The sequence below is a fragment of the Patiria miniata genome, unplaced genomic scaffold, assembly GCF_015706575.1.
Source record: "Patiria miniata isolate m_02_andy unplaced genomic scaffold, ASM1570657v1 HiC_scaffold_25, whole genome shotgun sequence".
Lineage (NCBI taxonomy): Eukaryota > Metazoa > Echinodermata > Asteroidea > Valvatida > Asterinidae > Patiria > Patiria miniata.
In genome coordinates, this window is record NW_024037064.1 from 9019972 (window position 1) to 9043915 (window position 23944).

General features: G+C 38.3%; 1 protein-coding gene and 3 long non-coding RNA genes across 9 annotated transcripts in view; 1 reads left to right on the forward strand and 3 right to left on the reverse strand.

The window, feature by feature from the left end:
- Positions 1–4767: 4767 nt before the first annotated feature.
- On the reverse strand, positions 4768–7715 carry LOC119732898. The gene is made up of 4 exons (XR_005271632.1): positions 7645–7715; positions 7048–7122; positions 6688–6735; positions 4768–4874 (listed from the first exon to the last, which is right to left on the reverse strand). It is a non-coding gene; the product is annotated as an uncharacterized LOC119732898 (long non-coding RNA).
- On the forward strand, positions 5119–5684 carry LOC119732896. Of its 5 annotated transcripts, none has more exons than XR_005271627.1 (4): positions 5119–5197; positions 5265–5345; positions 5376–5591; positions 5649–5683. It is a non-coding gene; the product is annotated as an uncharacterized LOC119732896 (long non-coding RNA). The 5 variants fall into 5 exon arrangements; XR_005271628.1 differs by having other exon boundaries at positions 5403–5591; XR_005271629.1 differs by having other exon boundaries at positions 5138–5224; positions 5649–5684.
- A 199-nt stretch (positions 7716–7914) lies between the features above and the next one.
- On the reverse strand, positions 7915–8720 carry LOC119733435. The gene is made up of 3 exons (XR_005271828.1): positions 8547–8720; positions 8242–8270; positions 7915–7985 (listed from the first exon to the last, which is right to left on the reverse strand). It is a non-coding gene; the product is annotated as an uncharacterized LOC119733435 (long non-coding RNA).
- Positions 8721–20618: 11898 nt separating this feature from the next.
- Positions 20619–23944, reverse strand: part of LOC119733212 (E3 ubiquitin-protein ligase CBL-B-like) — a 33225-nt gene continuing 29899 nt past the window's right edge. For both annotated transcript variants that reach the window (XM_038206801.1, XM_038206799.1), the window contains exons 9-11: positions 22907–23011; positions 21851–21918; positions 20619–21021 (exon numbers count right to left, since the gene is read on the reverse strand). In XM_038206801.1, coding sequence (XP_038062729.1) covers positions 20707–21021; positions 21851–21918; positions 22907–23011 — 488 coding nt within the window. In that variant the 3' untranslated portion in view covers positions 20619–20706. The remainder of the gene's footprint in view (positions 21022–21850; positions 21919–22906; positions 23012–23944) is intronic.

Genomic DNA, 23944 nt, shown 5'->3' on the forward strand with positions numbered 1-23944 from the left:
TGCACAAGTTATACATGCTTAATTTAAATTCAACGTATACCCCCAGCGTCCATTGAAATTAGACGTATGCACAAGTTATACATGCTTAATTTAAATTCAACGTATACCCCCCCCCCAGCATCCATTGAAATTACACATATGCACAAGTTATACATGCTTAATTTAAATTCAACATATACCCCCCCCCAGCATCCATTGAAATTACACATATGCACAAGTTATACATGCTTAATTTAAATTCAACGTATACCCCCCCCCCAGCATCCATTGAAATTACACATATGCACAAGTTATACATGCTTAATTTAAATTCAACATATACCCCCCCAGCATCCATTGAAATTACACATATGCACAAGTTATACATGCTTAATTTAAATTCAACGTATACCCCCCCCCCCAGCATCCATTGAAATTACACGTATGCACAAGTTATACATGCTTAATTTAAATTCAACGTATCCCCCCCAGCATTCATTGAAATTACACGTATGCACAAGTTATACATGCTTAATTTAAATTCAACGTATCCCCCCCCCCCAACATCCATTGAAATTACACGCATGCACAAGTTATACATGCTTAATTTAAATTCAACGTATACCCCCCCCAGCATCCATTGAAATTACACGTATGCACAAGTTATACATGCTTAATTTAAATTCAACGTAAACCCCCCCCAGCATCCATTGAAATTACACGTATGCACAAGTAATACATGCTTAATTTAAATTCAACGTATACCCCCCCAGCATTCATTGAAATTACACGTATGCACAAGTTATACATGCTTAATTCAAATTCAACGTATCCCCCCCCCCAGCATCCATTGAAATTACACGTATGCACAAGTTATACATGCTTAATTTAAATTCAACGTATACCCCCCCCCCAGCATCCATTGAAATTACACGTATGCACAAGTTATACATGCTTAATTTAAATTCAACATATACCCCCCAGCATCCATTGAAATTACACGTATGTACAAGTTGTACATGCTTAATTTAAATTCAACGTATACCCCCCAGCATCCATTGAAATTACACGTATGCACAAGTTATACATGCTTAATTTAAATTCATCGTATATACCCCCCCCCCCCAGCATCCATTGAAATTACACGTATGCACAAGTTATACATGCTTAATTTAAATTCAACGTATCCCCCCCAGCATCCATTGAAATTACACGTATGCACAAGTTATACATGCTTAATTTAAATTCAAAGTATACCCCCCAGCATCCACTGAAATTACACATATGCACAAGTTATACATGCTTAATTTAAATTCAACGTATACCCCCCCCAGCATCCATTGAAATTACACGTATGCACAAGTTATACATGCTTAATTTAAATTCAACGTATACCCCCAGCGTCCATTGAAATTAGACGTATGCACAAGTTATACATGCTTAATTTAAATTCAACGTATACCCCCCCCCCAGCATCCATTGAAATTACACATATGCACAAGTTATACATGCTTAATTTAAATTCAACATATACCCCCCCCCAGCATCCATTGAAATTACACATATGCACAAGTTATACATGCTTAATTTAAATTCAACGTATACCCCCCCCCCCAGCATCCATTGAAATTACACATATGCACAAGTTATACATGCTTAATTTAAATTCAACATATACCCCCCAGCATCCATTGAAATTACACGTATGCACAAGTTATACATGCTTAATTTAAATTCAACGTATCCCCCCCCCAGCATCCATTGAAATTACACGTATGCACAAGTTATACATGCTTAATTTAAATTCAACGTATACCCCCCAGCATCCATTGAAATTACACGTATGCACAAGTTATACATGCTTAACTTAAATTCAACGTATCCCCCCCCCCAGCATCCATTGAAATTACACGTATGCACAAGTTATACATGCTTAATTTAAATTCAACGTATCCCCCCCCCAGCATCCATTGAAATTACACGTATGCACAAGTTATACATGCTTAATTTAAATTCAACGTATACCCCCCTCCCCCCAGCATCCATTGAAATTACACGTATGCACAAGTTATACATGCTTAACTTAAATTCAACGTATCCCCCCCCCCAGCATCCATTGAAATTACACGTATGCACAAGTTATACATGCTTAATTTAAATTCAACGTATCCCCCCCCCAGCATCCATTGAAATTACACGTATGCACAAGTTATACATGCTTAATTTAAATTCAACGTATCCCCCCCAGCATCCATTGAAATTACACGTATGCACAAGTTATACATGCTTAATTTAAATTCAACGTATCCCCCCCCAGCATCCATTGAAATTACACGTATGCACAAGTTATACATGCTTAATTTAAATTCAACGTATCCCCCCCCCAGCATCCATTGAAATTACACGTATGCACAAGTTATACATGCTTAATTTAAATTCAACGTATACCCCCCCCCCCATCATAATGTACAAGCTTTTAGTTCATAACTTTTTTTTCATTCTAATATTTGTATATATTCCTGATATTTTGCAGCCTGGCAAATCTGCCTTTATTAGTTTAATTCATTTCTTTTATTGATGGATAGCATCTAGGTTACATCAAAATATTAACTAAGAAATATGTTAAAATTAGGGATATTCATACCTATAACATTTACATTGTACACAGGTTGAAAAACTAAGCATTTCTTTTTTCTTGATCCTGGAATTTTAAGCATCATCTTCATATAGATAAATCCAATGTCGGAAAGACTTTTCACAGAATTATGACATCATCACATACTGGTGCACCTTCGGTGGATTTCTGCATAGAAAGGGCCGGGCATCTGTTGTACAGGGTTACCAATGAATACCTGTCAAATAATGTAAAACAAAATTACCGGTACAAAGTTATTGATTTTAAATAAACATGTTAATCAGAATATAGGATAAAATGTGGAGAAGGCAATATTTTTTGAGGGTTCATTCTGCCCGTCATAAATAAATTAATGAGGTTAGTAAATTTAAGCTTTCTGAAATCATATTTAATGTATACGTGTGTATTTCATCTCTACCAATAAATAAATAACTTAATGAGGTTAAATTTCAGCTTTCTGAAAGCACATTTAATGTACATGTGTGTATTTCATCTCTGCTTTTAAGTTTCCAATTGGAGTATTCAATGTAGCCTACATGTAGGTTAATGCATTGTCCTTTTTCCATTAATTGTAATTTAAAGCTTCAAGTAGTAATAATTTTTAATAGTTCTTAGCCTAGAAATGCAAGTTTTGTTCAGCAGTTCATAAGTTGGGAAAACAGTTGAATTGTGGGGAATACATGTAGGCCTAAGCCTATACAAATAGTCCTGAAACCCCCCCCCCCCCCCCCCCCGTCCTCAAAATAAAAATACATGTATGTTCAATTCTAATATAAATAAGGAGGAAAAATTGGAGTTGAAACATTAACTTAAACCTCAATTGTAAATTGTGCAATCATGTACTTTATTATTCCATGTAGGCCTAACTGCACAAAAGAACAAGTGATATTATCAATTTATAATCATAATGTTAAGTGTAGGCCTACATGTATATTGCTCTTGAACATGGTGGCTTAGACTGAGCTAAATATAAATGGGTACAAAATAAAAAAAACATTAATATACATTATATCCCCCCAAATTAGGACTTCAGTATTCAAAACTAAATGTGTCTCACTATTTTACATCCCTCCACAAAAATCTCCTTGAAATGAAACAATAACTAACTGCATGGATAAATCGGCAATGAAAAAGTAACTATTGTACATGCATAAAAAATTACCTGTTTAAGTGAAACTCACTGTGTACGGTATTCCAGTTTTTGTGGCCTTGACAATTGGTGAGACATAGCAGACTTCAACGACTTGCAAAAATTAACTGCTTGGCGAAGCAAAAAGAGTGAATACCATGTATTAGTAAAGTTTGATGTTTTCCAAAACTCTGCATTCACTTATTGCAGCGCAGGCATTTTGGGTTCCAATCCAGTCAATGTAAAGGATACCAATGCAATGCTGAAAAATATCATTCATTGTAAAAAAAGTATAAATACTATAAAAACTGTCACAAATATTTCTAAAAAAACATACATCTAGTTTGTTAAGTAATTAAGACTGTTTATGTATTCGGACAATGCATATGTTACCAATTTCACTGACATCATTTATAGTATTCAGATTGTATGCATAGTACTAGTGGCCCCAGTAGGTTTAGTTGTCCATAGAGGAGGCTGTAGCTCAGTATTCTTGAGGTATATCTGCCTCGGAGGACTTCTTCAACACCAGGGAAGCCAAGTGAATGCAGAAGGGCTTCAAAACAAAAACAGAGGAAATTATAAAACTAAAATTAGTTCACAATTATGTTCATGTATAAATTACATGTTAAATATATATATAATTGTAATATGACCAGTCACAGTCACAAACTCAATTCTGTTAACCTTCCATGCCTTTTGCACAGTGCACAGGCTAGCCACTAACAGATCATATATTATTTTGTATAGGCTCTGGGGTAGTCAAATTCCATCAATAGTCAAAATTAGGTGACTGGTCAGCAAATACCCTTGGCAGTCAAAGCATAGCTATGTATCATCAGGTTAACAGTTACAGCCAGTCAATTTTGCTCTATGAGGGCAGGGAGTATATTCAACTGATAAAACAGTCACTTGATTGATTTTGACTGCTGGGTTGGCCTTGTTGAAATTGCCAGCCAGAGATCGAGGGAGGGTCAATTTATGTTTTCTTTGAACAAATTAAATTAACTTTGTACCATGATCATGTGAAGACAAATGCTCTCGTGGCCTCAGTAGGTTCATCTGTCCGGGGAAAGGAAGCAAGTAGTCTTGCGACTTCTGCTATAAAGGAGGACCTCAGCACCAGGGAAGCTGACATGATTGCAAATACAAAAAAAAAGGGAAATAAATAAAGTTAAATCATGCAGTACTGTATACAAACAATCAAGTAAAATATGTTGGAGTAAAAGAAGTTAAAATGAACCGTGAGCTGAGAAGTGATCAATTTGAGGAGTCACGGTGAACGTAGAGTGAAATGAAGGAAAAGTGATGGGCTTATAATTCCTACAATTTATTTCAGAGTGATTTGGTGAGATGAATTGTGAAATAAGAGAAATATGGTGAAGTGTGCCCTACTCTTCGCTTTTACTTCAGTTTGAATGATGCAGGTGAGTGCTAGTGTTTGAATGATGCAGGTGAGTGCTAGTGTTTGAATGATGCAGGTGATTGCTAGTGTTTGAATGATGTGTTTGAATGATGCAGGTGAGTGCTAATGTTTGAATGATGCAGGTGAGTGCTAGTGTTTAAATAATGAAGGTGAGTGCTAGTGTTTGAATGATGCAGGTGAGTGCTAGCTAATGTTTTAACGAGCAGGTGAGTGCTAGTGTTTGAATGATGCAGGTGAGTGCTAATGTTTGAATGATGCAGGTGAGTGCTAATGTTTGAATGATGCAGGTGAGTGCTAATGTTTGAATGATGCAGGTGAGTGCTAGTGTTTGAATGATGCAGGTGAGTGCTAGTGTTTGAATGATGCAGGTGAGTGCTAGTGTTTGAATGATGCAGGTGAGTGCTAGTGTTTGAACGATGCATGTGAGTGCTAATTATGTTTGAATGATGCAGGTTAGTGCTGATGTTAGATTGATGCAGGTGAGTGCTAGTGTTTGAATGATGCAGGTGAGCGCTAGTGTTTGAATGATGCAGGTGATCAGTGCTAGTGTTTGAATGATCGATGCAGGTGAGTGCTAGTGTTTGAACGATGCAGGTGAGTGCCAGTGTTTGAACGATGCAGGTGAGTGCTAGTGTTTGAACGATGCAGGTGAGTGCTAGTGTTTGAATGATGCAGGTGAGTGCTAGTGTTTGAATGATGCAGGTGAGTGCTAGTGTTTGAATGATGCAGGTGAGTGCTAGTGTTTGAATGATGCAGGTGAGTGCTAATGTTTGAATGATCGATGCAGGTGAGTGCTAGTGTTTGAACGATGCAGGTGAGTGCCAGTGTTTGAACGATGCAGGTGAGTGCTAATGTTTGAACGATGCAGGTGAGTGCTAATGTTTGAACAATGCAGGTGAGTGCTAGTGTTTGAACGATGCAGGTGAATGCTAATGTTTGAATGATGCAGGTGAGTGCTAATGTTTGAATGATGCAGGTGAGTGCTAGTGTTTGAACGATGCAGGTGAGTGCTAGTGTTTGAATGATGCAGGTGAGTGCTAATGTTTGAATGATGCAGGTGAGTGCTAGTGTTTGAATGATGCAGGTGAGTGCTAGTGTTTGAATGATGCAGGTGAGTGCTAGTGTTTGAATGATGCAGGTGAGTGCTAGTGTTTGAATGATGCAGGTGAGTGCTAGTGTTTGAATGATGCAGGTTAGTGCTAGTGTTTGAATGATGGCGGTGAGTACTATTGTTTGAATGATGCAGGTGAGTGCTAGTGTTTGATGCAGGTGAGTGCTAGTGTTTGAATAGTGCTAGTGTTTGAATGATGCTAGTGTTTGAATGATGCAGGTGAATGCTAGTATTTGAATGCAGGTCAGTGCTAGTATTTGAATGATGCAGGTGAGTGCTATAGTGTTTGAACGATGCAGGTGAGTGCTAGTGTTTGAGTGATGCAGGTGAGTGCTAGTGTTCGAATGATGGAGGTGAGTGCTAGCAAGGGCTGCAATGAAGTAAGGAGAAAGTGAGGAATACTCAACTTATATCATGACAAACTGCAGGTTCCTGCAGCACTGCAATCAAAACTTCTGTACAGGCATATAGTGGAAGACAAACAAAGACCATCAGGTTTTTTTGTCAAAATTATTTGGGTTAAAATGTCCAATAGTCAGTATAAAATAAATTATGTTACTTCTTTCTTGTGAAGCTCATTATGGCAAAGGATTACCCCGTCCCAAAATTATATTTTCTACAATAAAAATCACCAGCCCTATTCAAATTGTCGGATGCACCACAAAGTATTGTCTATGGACTTTGTGCACACAATACGTCACTTTGGTGTGACTGAAAAGAATTTAATATCAAAACAAAGATATTGAAAAAGCCACATTCAACATTACCCGAGGGACAGGAAGGCTGTACTTTATGTCATAACCCGTCATCCTCAGACCTGCTTGCATCAAACAATTGAGAATCTGGGAAGACAAAAAAAGTAGTAAGTGTCTGTGTCAAAACTGATAGGCCTACATTTTTTAACATTCAACCAACAAAGAAAAGATACAGAAACACAGGGAGAAAACAAAGGGCCCCACAGCAGACAGCGATACATTTTACAAGACCTGCACGACACAACACGATTTTCCTGGGTCCTAATTTATTTGTCCAATTTCAAACCTAGAGAATACTCAACTTATAACATGACAAAAGTGCAGGCTTCTGTCTTGTGGTGCAGCATGGAGAAATCAAATCTCATGTATAAGTGCAGGTATGGGGCAAACAAACACATTCAATTCCACGTCAAATGTCACTAAATGCTGATCAATAGTACCAAAAGTACTGTTACATTGTACTTGCCACTTGCTAATTAAGGCACTGACAAACGGTACAGGTTTATGACCAAATTATACTTATCATAAAATCAACCACAACCATTGAAAAGTCAAGGAACCACAATAAATGTATTGAAACAGAGATATTGAAAATGAGAGCCATCATACCTGTGGGACAGGAACGTTGTACTTTATGTCAACACCTATCGACTTCACACCTGCATGCAGACAATAAATTGAGAAATCTGGTTAGACAACAAAAGTATAGAGTCAAACTCAAACCTATACATTTTTTTACGTTCGACCAAGACAATCAAGATGGAAACAAAGGGAGGAAACAAAAGGGCACACAACACTCATATCACACCCTCCATCCACCACACTGACAAAGATTTTGCTGGGTTCAAATATATTTATCCAATTTCATACTTAGAGAACACTCATCTTATAACACGGCAAACTGCAGGCTTCTGTCTTGGGGGTTGCGGCACACTGAACCATCAAGTCTCCTGTACAGGTGCAGATATCCGGACAAACAAACACATTCAATTCCAAGTCAAAATAATCATGCCATCAACTGTTCAAAATATTTAGGTGGTACCAAAAGTACTGCACTTCCTACTTTTGTTAACTCAAACGGCACAGGTTTACCCCAAATCCTCCTTACGAATAAAATCAACCCACACCCATTAAAAATTAAGGGAACCATATCATAACAAAAATATTGAAAAGATTCACATTTATTCAGGGATAGGAATGCTGTACCTTATAGTAAACACCCATCATCTTCAGACCTGCATGCAGAACAGAATTGAGAAAGGTTGGAAGACAAAACAATAGTGTTAGTGTAGTTTAGAGTCGTAACTATGAACATTGAACATAGATGGAAACACAGGGAGAAAAAAAATGGCCCACAGCAGAGACAGGAAACATATTTGCATCACTTACACAACACGTCTGTCCACCACACTGACAAAGATTTTCCTGTGTCGACCCACATCTGAAAGATGGACAAATCTCCAACCGAAGCTGAAGAATTTATCAAATTTCAAAATGAGAGAATACTCAACTTATATAACATCAGACGAACTGCAAGCTTCTCTCATAAGGCACAGCAATCTATCTCCTGTGTAGGTGCAACTATGAGACAAACAAACACATTAAATTCCATGTCAAAATCATCATGCCATGAAATGTCCAAATATTTATGTGGTACCAAACGTACTGCACTCCCCACCTGCTAAGGCTCTCAAACGATACAGGTTTACCCCAAACAAGGGCGGATCCAGGGGGGGGGGGGCAAAGGGGGCCATGGCCCCCCCAAAAACGAAATCAATTTTTTTTTTTTAATGTGACATCGCAATAAAGGCAGGCAATGAGTACACCACCATCTTTTCCTCAAAAAAACATTGGTTAAAGTGGTCAGAAATTGCCTCAGATCGCACCACAGAGCATCTAGAATCCAAAAATTTTTCGGGGCCCTTAATAAGCGGGCCCCGAACCCCACGCCGTAATTTTTTTGACCCACTTTTTTGAGGGACCAAAAATTTTTTTTGGCCCCCCAAAAAATTGTGTTCTGGATCCGCCCTTGACCCCAAATGCTTAAAATCAAATCAACCACACCCATTGAAAAATAGACCATTTTAAAGAGCCACATTCATCATCATTACCTGTGGCGCTCATCATCTTCAGACCTGCATGCAGACAAAAAAACAGCAACCTGGAAAGACCAAAAAACATTTGAAAATCGCCCATTACAAGGCCAGAGGGCCACTCAAGGTGTTGGCTACAAAGAAAAGTATAGAAGAAAGGGTTACACAGAGAGGATATATCTATTCCCATTTCTTTTGAGGAGGGATAGTATTTGGAAGAAAACAGGGGTGAGGTGGGAGGAAAAAAGATAGAAGAATATCTCACTGTACTGGCCTTTGGAACAGATACAGTGAAGGGATGAGAGGAGACTGCAAAGGGTGTGCTGCGAGTGAAGGTGCGAACAGAAGGGACAACAAGTGACAGACCTTAATTCTGAGCACATGCCATATGTGATAGTTTCTGTAGAAAAGGCTAAGAGAAGCAACAGAACGTCTACCAGAAAGAGGTTCTACGGATGATGCCAGGTTCAGTCCTACCAAGTTAAAAGCCACATGTCAGTGTTAGTATAGAGTCAAAACTATAGATACATTTTGAACATTCAACCAACAAAGAAAAAGAGATGGAATTAGCACAGGGTGAAAACAAAGGGCCCAGTAGTTAAGCAACACCTAGGCCTACACAACAACACTTCCATCAAACTGTCAACAATTTTCCTGGGTCCAGATCTGAAAGAGGGACAAATCTGGAACCGAAGCTGTCTGAAAGACGGGCAATTAAATCTCCAACCGAAGATTGAGAATTTATCCAATTTCAAAATGAGAGCATACTCAACTTATAGCACGATAAACTGCAGGCTTCTCTCTTAAGGCAAAGGGCAATCAAATCTCCTGTGTATAGGACCAAAAAATTCAATTCCAGGTCAACTTATAATCATGCCATCAGATGTCCAAAATGTTTCAATATATGCAGTACTCAGTAAGCCTGAGAAGTATTTCACTTCCCACTTTTGTTATATTTGTAATAAAATCAAGCACATCCATTAGAATGTCAAGGAACCATATCAAAACAAAGATATTGAAAAGAGCCACATTTATTCATCATTACCTGTAGGACAGGGATGCTGAACTTTGTCTGCGCCCATCGTCTTCAGACCTGGATGCTTAAAACAAATCTGGGAAGAGAAACAATTTGTTGTTCTGGAGTAAAAACAAATCAGGAAAGAAGACAAATCTCTAATTGAAGCTTGAGGATTATCCCAATTAAAAATCTTGAAAAAAAAATCAAACTTGCCTTCCATTTATCCACCAAGAATTAAGACTCACATGCAAACATCAGAGGTTTCTCTCGGGATGCACAACAATCATATCTCCGAGTCCCAGCGGAACAATCAGAGACACCATCAAATCCATGATCTCGAAATCATCAGACCATCAGTACCAAGGATGATGTACTCACATCTGGCAAGGCACATCCCCAAAATTTTACTTCTACAAATAAAATTAAACAGCCGTTTTCAAAGTGAAGGAACCATTCAGTAATATTCTGTGCTATACTTTACGTCTATGTCCATCATCTTCAGACCTGCATGCACATAAAATGAAAGAGAAAACTGGGAAGACCAAAAAAATTAGTGTTGATTGAAATAGCCTTTTTTCTTTTTCTTTTTTAAATATTCAACAAAGACAAAAGAGACAGAAAGACAGGACGAACAAGGGCTGCATTCAGAGACTGGACACAAAAAGCCAAGAAAATTGAAATATCAATTTCATATCAGGGGTACCAAAATTTACCTCGAAAAATAAACTGCACACTACACATTCAGACTCAAGGAACCATTGACCATGGAATATTAGCCATACTAAATATGTACCTCATGGAGTTGAATCCTATATACTTTACATCCATCCTAGATCATTTTAAGACCTCCCTGCAGAAAGGAAAAAGAAACTAAGAGAATACAATAAATAGTGTTAGAAAAGCGTCAAAACTATGTTTTTTTCATTCAACCAAGACAGGTGAGACGCAACCACAGGCAGGGAAAATGAAGATGGAGACACACACAAGACGAGCATATTATTAACAGCAATAGCCGCCATGTCCACCACAGTCCTGTAACCTCCTCCACAAGTAAAGCATGTCCACCACAAGTAAAGCATGTCCACCACGTGCGCTGACATATATTCCTGACCCAGATTTAAAAGATGGAGAAATTATCCCGTTTCAAACCTACAGAAATATCACGTTCCCTTTTATCCATTTCAAGTGAACATTACATGGAAAACAAATGTTGGAATACTCAACTGGTATACTCCTGACAAACCAGGCTTCTGTCCTGCCCAACAACAATCAAATGTCCTGCATACAGAGTTAGGCACACAAACACAACTTAAATGTCATAATCAAAGTGAGGAAATATTTTGGGAATCCTTTTTAGAATGTATATCCTGCATTGACTATACATACTGTCAATCAAATATTGGTCAATCACCATCATGTTCAAGCCGACGTCCCCAACACTGATCAACTAATGGGCCTGATGTACCCCCTTGGTCGTTTACTAGGAACATCCCTCACTCTTGCAAAATCGGAAGCCATATGGTAAAGTCAACACCCAGACTGATGGACTCTGATTACATAGTGGTATGCCTGAACCATGCAAAGCGTATTCAGTAGCTGGTGGAGTACTAACTCCAACAGATTTGAACAAAACATGCAGTTGGATTGTGATGGGTTGGAGGTGGTTAGGGTGAAAAGGGTTTGTGGTTAGGGTGAAAAAAGACCCTTCAAGATCATATTCTTCCCTTTCTTAAAACTGTTTCTTAAAACTATATTTCTTATAGTTATTCTGTGCATTAACCCCTAGTGATTATAGTCAATATGAGAGAAATATGTAAAACGTTAAACTCAGTAGGTCAGATTCAAGGGGAGAAAGATGAAGTGTTAATTAAAGTAAATAGTCAGCGAGTCATCACTGCACCAAAAAAAAACCACCCAAAAAACAAACAGAACTGTTTAGAGCAGTAAAGCGTAACCGAATCTGCCTGTTACAGGGATTTGAAGTGTTATCCATACTCCACAGAAGTTTACCTCAAAGGAATTTGTAGTGTGGGTGTTAAGTCTACCGGTAAAAGTGGTTCTGCAAAACCTGAAGGGCTGTGAAAAGCAGAGTATAGAAGGGTTAATATGGTTAGTTGATTTGGGAGAAAGATTTGCGGATTTTAATTAAGACATGTGTTTATCTTTAAATCACATGTTTATAATTAAATCTGAGTGGTACATCCTTACCTTTATTTTTTTTTGCATACACTGTATTGCTTGTTTGTTACAGGAATGGGAATGTCAAAAAAGGTTTCTTGACCACTATTTGCCCATCCCGTTTCCGAGTGAATGGTCTCCCAAAAGGTTTCTCCCTGGTACTTGTACATAAGCTTTAAAAAAATAAATTCAATTTCAAATCAGATTATCACTTATTGTTGATTTTGCCCATCATATTACGCGAGAAGTGGAAATTCAAATTTTTAAACTTATCTAGCTGACACGCCTGTGCAAAAACTTTTATACAATTCATCTTTGCAGTTACATTTTGGTTATGATTAATTTTGTGGTGCTGCAGAAATAAATGAACAAGGACAAAATGGTTCACCTTACCTCAAGGATGCATGACGGCACCTGAACCATGGCCAGCTAAGACGATGTGTGGTGCCTGACGAGACAGGACAAGGATTTGTGCGTAAAACGTCTTCCTCTGGATGTTATCCACGCTAATGCAAATAGAACTGAAGACACAATAATTTCTTTAAAAAAAAATTTTCACAAATTATTTTTGGAAAGCATGTTGCATCCTAACGCCATTTTTTTAAATCATATATTAACCCAATGAAGGTAATTCATGGCAGAAATGTAAACAAAAAAAGACATGAATCTGGGACTGAGAAACCTTTCCAATTTTGTTTGAAAATGCACTCGTTTCTCCATAGACTTTGTGCACAATCAATGTTGCGTCAGGATACTGCATTCTTTCCTTATTCTCGTCCATATTCCACACTTATAGACGACATAATTTTAACATACAAACCAAGTAATCTATACTCAACGTAAATTTCGATTTGGAGAATGCGCAGTCGACGGACATCTTTCCTGAACATCCAAAACGAATCCGCCATCGATGTGATCATTCCTAACGTGTGAGTGGTTCCAGATTTTCGAGTGGTCCGGAAACATCACCCAATGCCCACAGATGAAAAAAATCAGTGATAAAAGGGACCTTGGAGTATTCAAAACGAAACCAACCGGTATCTCGAAAACGATGCATCGCTTAAAATGAGAAATTTTCGGATTTAAAACACTTCGTCTACCCCGCGAACAAAACACATACAGCGGCTGGCAAAGACGTGGGATGTACGCATGCGCGCGAAATTTAAAATGGAGGCGTAAGCACGTGCAATGCTTTGCGCGAAATGGATTTTTTCCCTTTCTAACGCGTTGAGGAGTTGTGAGGTCCTTGGAAATTTGAACTGAAGTTCTAGATTCCTAAAAGTAGCAGTCCAAGGAATCGTATACATTGAAAATTCTGAGGTTTGATATTTTGTTTGTTTTAATTTTGGCCTTCTTCAAAATTAATTTTTCATGTAAAAATTTGAATGGCCCAAAAAAACCCCATCTTTTCTAAAACATTCAACCCGTGATAGCGAAGGGAACGTCATTTTTTTTACTGTTAAAAAATACAAATTCTTTGTGGGATTGTTTGTTTTGTTTTGGGGTATAGGCACATGGGGCTGATAACCACTTTGGTTTTGCCGACTGACAATAAATATTCGCGGCTTTTCTTTCAAACGAAACAACATGGAATTCAAATGTGTATGAACATCAACACCTGTGACGTCCTGATAACATCAAAAGATGTCGAATTACAGGCGATTTTATTTCAAAGGGTGACCAAGTTTGTTTCAACCATACAGTGGCTGCGCCCCCCCCCCCCCCCCCCCAGTTTGATTAAAAGGAAACACTGAATTATTCATGATATTGCCCCTAATTAGGGGGAAAAATATTACGCATCCGGCTTTATTGAGTCAGAGAGGCATCCAAAGATGTAACAAAGAGGAAACTAGGCCGGCCTACGCACTCTTTGACCGGCATGAGAAAAGACACAAACATTATTCTAGCAAACAAGCTCGAAATGATGTCGGAATTATATGCTGCGGGCTAACGCATGCGTGTTCATGTATGTGGGACGGTGATTGTGCCATGCAATTTCTGGAAGGAGTATAGCGTTTTCATATTCACATCAGGTTTTTGACCCTAGAGTGACCCACCTTTCCAGGACTAAAATTGTCCAGGCATAAATTGGCAGGCAGTCAATGGAGACTCATTAAAGTGAACAAAGGCCCGGGCCTGAGAGAGCAGTTGATATATACCCACGCTGAAGGGACATATTGATTTATAGCCATGCAAGGCTGTTGATGACGTTTGTTACTTACTAACCAACGGACCAACTAACGGCGAGACACGACAATTCCTTGAGCCGCTTTCCGCAGCTAAACAAAAAACAAACTTGACGAGTCATGTCAAGGCATTTGTTAATTTTTATTTCTCTAATCATAGTAAGCACTTGATTTGGATAGAATAAATGTAAATAATCAGAATCATACAATACACTCACCAGATAGAGAGTAATGTAAATTTGATACGGGTTTGTCATAATTTTAAGTTTACATAAATGACATTGCTTTAGTAAGACACAATATACACAAAAATATGAGAAAATGCTTAATATAATTTTATTCTCAACCCAAAAAGAAGCGCGGACAGCGTCAACACTTTCAATATCAAAATCTAATGATGTTAACATTCTGTCTCCAAGAAAACGGTGTTCTTTTCCTATGTTTATATTTAGGTACACAAGGCATTGTGTAGCTAGCTTAATACCGTTTGATGAATTTCCATGAAATTTTACATGATTTTCAAGACCTGTTGCTGGAGATCTGAAACCTAGTTCCCTGACCATTTCAATGACATTTTAAATTGAAGATCATGCATGTTTTCCAATTGTCTTTTTATTCTATATCTATGGTTTCACGCCGCACTGATTACAAGCGCCCATTGGTTCGAATGGTTCCAACGTTCACGGTGTGAAGTGGGCGTGTTTTGTGTCAAATTGACGTCACATTTACGAACCGGATTGGTTGGTGTAGCCTGACGGCGCGTGTACCGCATGTGCACGTGCGTGGTACCACCTCTTTAACCGTGTCTAACTGAGGTATTCTACGATGTCCGATTTCACCATTGCTAAGTAAACTTTTCTTAGTAAGCAATTGGCTACAGAATTTCTGCGAATCAAATCGTCAACGAACACGCCTGGTGCTTGATGCCTTTTGTACGGAATTTGTTTCTCGATTTAATGTCTGAGAGACGTTACTATACCCAATACTTCCAGCGCTAACAAATCTGCGTATTTACACTTAAAGATAGTACTTATGAGCAAGTCATTTTTAACAAAGCAAATTACAGTAAACAAAATAAAAAAAACATTTACAATACATCCAAAAAACACCGACATCTGTGTATTTCGAAGAAGACCCATTTTGCTTTTAACTTATATACAATGCATGTACCTAACAGAATATAAATGCAAATTTCAATTAAAGTAAGGACTCGTTGAACAAGTACCCCCTCAATTGTGCAAATTGAGAGGACCACTGAAGGACCACTGTGCGCCATGTTGCCTCATTCACGCTGGTATTATGTAGATTACATACACATGGAACAGCACATGGCTACCAGTGAGGTGTCCTCCACATTCTCTCAGCGCCATCTTTTGTCGACACATCATTTCATAGTTTTCTGTTCTAACTTTAAGAGGCCTATGCTGCAAATTATGGTATCTACGTTAACCTACTTTACAAACAGTAAAAGCATTATGTATAAAAACTGAAAGCATTTGTATAAAAAAAGAGAAAATGAAAGAATTATTTCATCGAGTGGAGAAAGTTAGCAATTTAGGTTGGCAAAATCCAATTCATGAGACTTGGAATTATTTCAAGCAAAAACTTATTAAATAAACTAGATAATATGCGATCACACTGACAAGGCCAATTGATGTAATTCGTAAACGGCCTTAATTCCCCTTTACTATTTGGGTAGTGGGAGAAAGCTTTGCTAAAATGCAAAACAACTTTTGGCGAAAAAAAATGTGGTTTACGGTAAAGCCAAAACAAAAAAGGCACAGATCAAAGGTTTACCATATTTGAGGAGCGTTCACTTAGCCATCGTCAGCCCACAGTAAAAACCATACCTCATGCTAACACACGTGTTTCCTGTATAATTATATGACAAGAATCATTTGGGTCATTAAGTCTCCTACTGTTTAAATAGTCACAAACAGTCAAAAATTCCATCCACTTCCACTGCCATGCCTTTTACACAGGCTAGTCACAAACAGTCGGGTCAAATTTCAAGCAAGCACTCTGACTAGTCAAATTCAGTCAATACACAAAAGCACGAAACTGTGGGCACAGCTGTCTTATCAATCACCTACAATCAAAGCATAGCTGTATCAAGTTACATAAACAGTCACAGCCAGTCAATCCTGCTTCATGTAGGCTGGGAGCTCTTAACTGTTGAAAAGTCACTTGATCAATTTTGACTGAAATAACAACTTGGCTGGCACAGAATGTATGTTTGCATAAGAGGGCTATTCCCAGTCATCTAACCAAGTTATTTTCATGTAACATACAATACTGTAAATTTAAGTACTAACCAAAGCAATTGTCATATTAAAAATAACAATAAATAGCATGCTGGTATCTGTGCTACAACTGATAATGTAGTAACCAACAGATAACGTATCACCAACCAATAATGTAACAACAATTGACCGATACTGTATAATTAACCGATAATGTAACAACACAAATACCGATAGTGTAGTAGAATGTACTAAACTATCAGTCAATTTTTGTTACATTATCAGCCCTAACTAATAATGTAACAAATATTGACTGACGGTGTAGTAACATTTACTACACTATCATTCATTTTTAGTTACACTATCGGTTAGTGATACAGTATCGGTCAATTGTTGTCACGTTACCGGTTGGTGATACGTTATCCCTTGGTTATTACATAATCAGTTGTAACAATCTTGCACCATTCAAGTTTCGAAGGAAGATCACAACGTACGGTGAAATGACACAAACTCCACGTGAACTTTAGTCACAGGCGAAATCATTGTGCTGGCTATTGTACAGATAATCCTTCATTGGGAAGTAGCTTTGCACAGTGCTTTCGCCATTGAAGGGGCCTCGTGTGGGTACAGTGATTACGTGCCGGGAAATGTCTATAAATTATCCAGTCCCGCGTCACCTGAAAGCTTTTCACATGAATTTGTCATAAAGACATCCCCTTTGTTACTGTTCGTCAACTGTCTCTTGTGAGATGGAATTGTGCATTGGCATTTGATGGACTCGTAATAGACCTTAAGCAAAGCAGGAGCGGCCATCATAGAGGGCATCTTTTGTTAGTTTAATTCAGTAACAGTGAATACACAAAGGGTTCACTCATGCATATCCCAGCAAAACATAGACATTGCCCTTTAAGATGGCTGCTACGCATAAGGTCTATAGACTGGATTATAACTCGGCAAGGTAGAAGTGAAATTTATACCCAATGTGAACTAACGTAGGCTCAGGAATTACCAAGTCCAAATTTGGGTTTTCATTCTCTACCTGATTCCATGGGTTTTCTCCCCCCAAAATATCTAGGGTTTCGAACACAAGTAGCTTTTCATGCCAAGTCTAAACGAATTGAACTGTTAAGAAAAAAATCACGTTCTTTTAAATTTAAGGCCTAGGACAGATTGTATTGGGCAGACAAGTACGTAAACAATTTGAAGTAATTACATACAATTTTGATATCCATCACAAAACTGTTTCAAGACAGCACTGTCAGTTTTGATGAGCTACTAAGCTCCACTTCAAAGCTTGGTAAAAAAACAATATCATGGCTCTCTGCAAATACGCAAAGTCGCAAAGAATAGACAAAAAAGAGAAATTTTCTAATACAATGTAGCTACAATCGTTACATGTACAATATAGTACCCATATATTCAATTTAGAAAACAGCAATATATATCATATAGAAAAAAGTTTGGTAAATATGATGTACATAAATAATATGTAGTTTCAGAGGCCACACATCCCCAAGTCTTGCTTAGCGGGCCCACGCGGAGGATTTCATCTCCATGAAACCATATTCTCTTTGTGCTTGTCAAGTCTACAAGTTTCTTGTACTCTGCAGCATATTGCAAACAGCAAAATCATTTGCAACCTTTAAATACTTTACAAAGATATATTTATTTACTATTTTTGTTTGTTGCATGTGGTTGCTTAATATTCTCAAAGCGCTTGGGCGTCGCCCAAATTGAAACTATTTACATATCTCTTTTGTTTTTAAATGACCCACTTTAAGTAAAATACCACTTTTCGTTTCCACACAGAAGAAATTATATTTGAGCTACGTTGGTCTCTAGTTGACAAAAATACGCGTCGTTACTCCGTTGTTTTCTTTTTGGCACAATTATTTACAGTTTTGATTGCGGATGCAAATAATAAAAAACAAAATACAGTAAACAAAAAAAAAATCCCTCCACATCAGGGCAGCTACAGGTCGCAACCTTTATGGTCATCTTAATCTGTATGCAAATCAGTATGACCTTTGACCTTAAGTACCAATAAATTCATAGTTAGAGGGCCAGCCTCTTAGATCACGTGGCTGCAACACGAAATTAGTTCCCCTGCAATCCTGACGCATATAACTCTACGATTTGAAAAGCAAAAATACAAAGCAAAAGTCGTTAACCTTTATAGTATGAATTCCAATGTGAAATTTCATCTTGAAATCAGAGTATCATGAGGTTTATCAAATGTTAAATTTTTCTTAGGGCTCAATTTCGAGTTCTAGTTTCATGATTGGTAGCAGGTCCACTTTCTGCTACAAAACATCAAATAATATATTTTTCAGGCCAAAGACAATGACCCAATTCGCGGCTCTTTAAAATAGATCATTCTCTGTGCTTACAGAAATAGCGCAGAAATTCTGCATGAACCTTGGTTTTATCAGATGCAGTCACCAACATCTTGTTCCTGACACGTGAAGTAAACCATTGAAGAGAATATTTCCCAACTTTAGCAAGAGTTATTCACTTTAAATATTAAATAGCAAAACTGAGCCGTGAAATAACAACAAAACAACCACATGGACTGAATTTCAGTGAGTTTAAAATTTAGTTGATGAAGGAAGTGAACCAGATCGCTAGAATGCTGCAATTTATTGTCACGGCTATCCGGTGTGTAACTTGACTTTTGATTGATTTGTGAATGACTTGTGATTGACTTGTGCTTGACTTGAGATTGATTTGTGATTGATTTATGCTTGACTTGTGATTGACTTGTGTTTGAACTATGACTGATTTGTGATTGGCTTGTGTTTGACTTGTGATTGATTTATGATTGACTTGTGATGACTTGTGATTGATTTATGCTTGACTTGTGATTAACTTGTTATTGATTTATGCTTGACTTGTGAATGACTTGTGCTTGAACTATGATTGATTTGTGAGAAACTTGTGACTGACTAATGATATGTCTTGTGTTTTGCTTTTGACTTTCATGACTGACCTATGACAAATGAATGGGAGGTCTGTGGTAACACCACGTGAATGACATCTCTTCGTGAGTTGTGCAGTTCGGAGAAGAAACAGTTGGTTTAACTCGACGTTTCGAACAGTATGCTATTTTCGTCATCTGGAGACGAACAGAGCACACTGTTTGAAACATCGAGTTAAACCAACTGGTTCTTCCTACGGAACCACACAACTCGCAAAGAGATATCATTCACATGGTGCTACTGCAAACCTCCCATTCATTCATCATGTCCACCATGCAAAATCTTTAAGTCTCATTTGACCTATGATGCTTCACGTGATCGACCTGATATTCAGTTGTGATAGACTTGTTACTAACTCGGTTACAACTCTGGTATCTTAAAGCTATAGTCCATCATTTGTAATAAGTGCATTTTGTTCGTTTGAAGCAACAAAAGTGTTCAAAATCTAATGAAGGGTGCTGAACAACTTACTTGATGAAGTTTCAGCTCAGCTTCAGCTTCATATTCCGAGAAAAACAGCATTCTAGGATCTCAATTTTAAATCAAAAGTTGCTAAATCATGTTTCGAATTGTTTTGAATTTCAGCTTTACGCGATGTTGCGCACTGATCCAACGAATTATAGCAACCGCGCACGCCTGTGTGTCGTTCCAATGCTTGTGCGCGCTGCGCCAATAACAAAACGAACAACTAATTTAAATTTTCCTACGGTGCCTCTTAAGAAGCACTGTTGGAAATGCCTTCTTTCGTTGATTTTTTCAAAATGAGAGCTTGCCAGAAAGGATAATTTCACAGGGAGTTTAGTCCCCTTACTATCTTTCAACCAGTATGTTTTTCAACAATAATTACGCCGGTTACTGTTTGGATGGCTGCAAATGATGGACTCGGGCTTTAAGAAGTTCTCCTCAATGACTGACTGAATAGGTTGCGTCAGCAGTTGTTTCATACTGTGTTTTACTTGTATAGATGCTGAGGCTTTATGTAGAGCTAGTGGTGTTGGAAAACCCTTTTAGGATTTTCCTCGTCATTGCCAGGTCATTCTGTGTGATGTCCAGCGCCTTGCTGATTTCTTCCCGGCGGTACCCCTCACGGACCAATATCTCCATCTTCCCCTGAACGCTATTGGGATCAACCACTGCTACACTGGTGGCTTTGGTAGGCTGGAGGAGTCCATTGGTGGGCGGGGAGGGCACTTGTCGCTGGGCAAGGGGAGGGGGTTGGTTGCTTGCCATGGGGGAGGGGCTGGAAGTTGGGCGGGGCTGGGTTGGGAGGGGTGGAGGCTGGTTTGATTGCTACAGGGTGTAGAAACAAAAATGGACAATAATGTGTGCTTAGTCCTGCATGTGTCTAGTATGGCAAGATTTATATTGACTGTTTAGTATAATAGTATTGACTTACTAATATTATATTAACTGTCTAACATGGCAGGTTTTAATATTGACTGTGCAATCTGCAGAGACTACATACATGCACATGTAGTCTGCAAACCAAATAATGTCCTCACAATAGGGTCTATGAGGTGTATGGGAGCTCATTTGCACTGGTTACCAATTTTGGCGTAATAGGATAAAACTAGCTAATTCCATGTCTGTTTTATGCCCATTTAATAAAGCGTGCAAAAAAACAACCAAGAAACACTTTCATGGTAATAGGCACCATCTTGTTCATGGGGCAAAAAGAACATCTGTTGCTGAGCACACACTTCAGTCGCAAACTTCGGCACTTCCAAGTCTTCATGCGTTTATTCCAATAAATTAGTCACTCACATCTAGCAACACATATTACCATGAAAGTGATTATTGTTGCAAAATGGGTGTATCTATGTGATGCAATCAAGCAACATGAGTCGTCTGTCGACCCTGGTCAATTTTTTTTATTACAGATTTGAAAAGAGCACAATCTCAGCATGACTGCTGATACCATCTTTAGTTCAAGTTGGAACACCAAGAGATGTGATGAAGTGATGTGATGAAGTGGCCCTATTTTGGCCTGTATCTCCAAACAAAAATTCCCGACAAACGACTCATTTAGCTTGATCTCATCACATATGCAGATTGCTAAGAAGGGCAACAAGTTTTAAAGTATATCCCACAAGTCATGGATGCGATTAAACATATTCACCTGTAGGGGGCCTCTGGCGCCGACAGGCGGGAGAGGTGGAATGTCATAGTCTTCTGGAGTTTCTCGAACTGAAAACAAAAAAGAGAAACTTTTTAACATGATAGCAGCTGTACAGGTTATTGTAAAAGGTCTTCATTTCTGCGGTTTCAGAAGTCTTTATATGTGAGGTTCTTTATTTGTGAGGTTTCAGAGAAAGTACCCAATTTCTAAGGTTCCAGAAAAGGTACACATGTATTCATTGCTGACGTTTTAGAAAAGGTCTTCATATCCGAGTTTCAGGTCTCCATTTCTGATGTGTCAAAGAGGGAATTTAGGTTTGAGGTCCTTATATATATCGTTTCAGAAAATTACAAATGTTAGCATTTCTGAGGTTTAAGAAATGTCTTCATTAAATTGGTATTAAGATAAGGTTGGCTATACCGAGGTTTCAGTTAACGGTTTTCATTTCTGAGATTTCATGCAAGATTTTCATTCCTGGGGTTTCAGGAAAAATCCTCGATTCTGAGGATTCAAGGTCTCCATTTGTGAGGATTCAGGTCGTCTTTATTTCTGAAGTTTCAGAAGAGGTCTTTATTTCTGAGGTTTAAGAAGAGGTCGTTAGATCTGAGGTTTAAGAAGAGGTCGTTATTTCTGAGGTGAAAAAAAAGGCTGTCTTCCAAAAAGGCAGTAAATGTCTTCATATTAAGGTCTTTAGAGAGGTCTAGGGTAATCAGGTTGGTGTAGCGGTCCTTTCCTCGCCTTCCGCCTCTGTGACCCGCATTCGAATCCCGCCTGGGCTAATATGAGGATTAGGTCCCTACCTGGTTCCGTGGGTTTCCCTCAGAATATTCTTCTGGGCTTTTCCTCCCACCTAACTTCTCGTTGTCCTCTCTCTACAGGTTTCTTCAGGCATGCGAGCTACAGTGCAGGGCACTTTTGAGGAATCCTTAGTTTTATTGCCAGCAATGATTGATAATAATAATAATTTGTAGGTTTTTTTTTTCGTTGCTGAGGTCTTCATTTCTTAGGTTCCAGAAAGGGCGAGGGGTTCAGGTCCAAGTATTTCTAAAAACGTACGTGGCATTCTTGGTTGCTGAGTTGCTGAAGGGGCTTGTGAGTTCATGGCCAAGTGAGGGCGTAGAGGGGGAACATCATAGTCCTCTGAGGGGGACGCTCTGCCACCTATGGTGTGCAAAAACACACAAAAGGGGGCAGTCAGTGACTGAAAGGAAAGCAATTGAGAAATACAGGTATAGATCTTATATGAGCAGCCATCTTAAAGGGCAATGCTTTTGTTCTGTAGGCTTGATCCTGCTTTGGAAATTGAAAAGAAAACTTAACAGAAGTGATGTCTCTTTTAAAAGCTTATTCCAAGTCCCTGAAGATAGACTCTATACTCAAAAACAAATCTAATGTGGTAAATGATCACAATCCAGTGAGGGATCATACCTATTAATTTCCTACCATGGAAATCCATCACTACATTAAGGTTATTCTCAATTCTGTTTTGATGAATTTGGAGTCCATTCTGAACTTTTCTAGTCTCAATCACATCCAATTAATTGGGGAAAAAAGGTGAAAAACCTTGGGACTTAAAAATTGTAAGAACATTTGTTAAAAATAGATAATCTTTTTTTTTTCCAATTCTTGAAACTTGGTATATGTACAATAAAGGTTGAGGATAAATAGAGTACACTACTAATAACAAAAAGAAATTACATTGAGTAAAACTAACAGCACATTGTACAATCAGGATTACTTTGGTAAAAACTAATTTGACAAAACTGCAAAATGCTAATAAAATGTACAGCATGTGTCTCTCAATTGAAACATCTTCGACGTGACTAAACTGCATTCATATGTGCAATCAAACCTGCTTCATTATCAGGCCACAAATTGGACAAAAAGAGGAAAATTCACAAGTAGGCTATTATTTTCAAATTGTAAAAAGTAGCCACAATTGAGAAAGGCTCATGGTCAATCATTCAGCCACAATTCAGTGAATGGCCACTAAGTAGTGATCATCATAGTGTTCAGCATGAATTGCTGGCCACAATATCACTGATGGCCATCTTGCTCAGAAATGCAGTCTCCAACACATTCAGCGGCCACCAA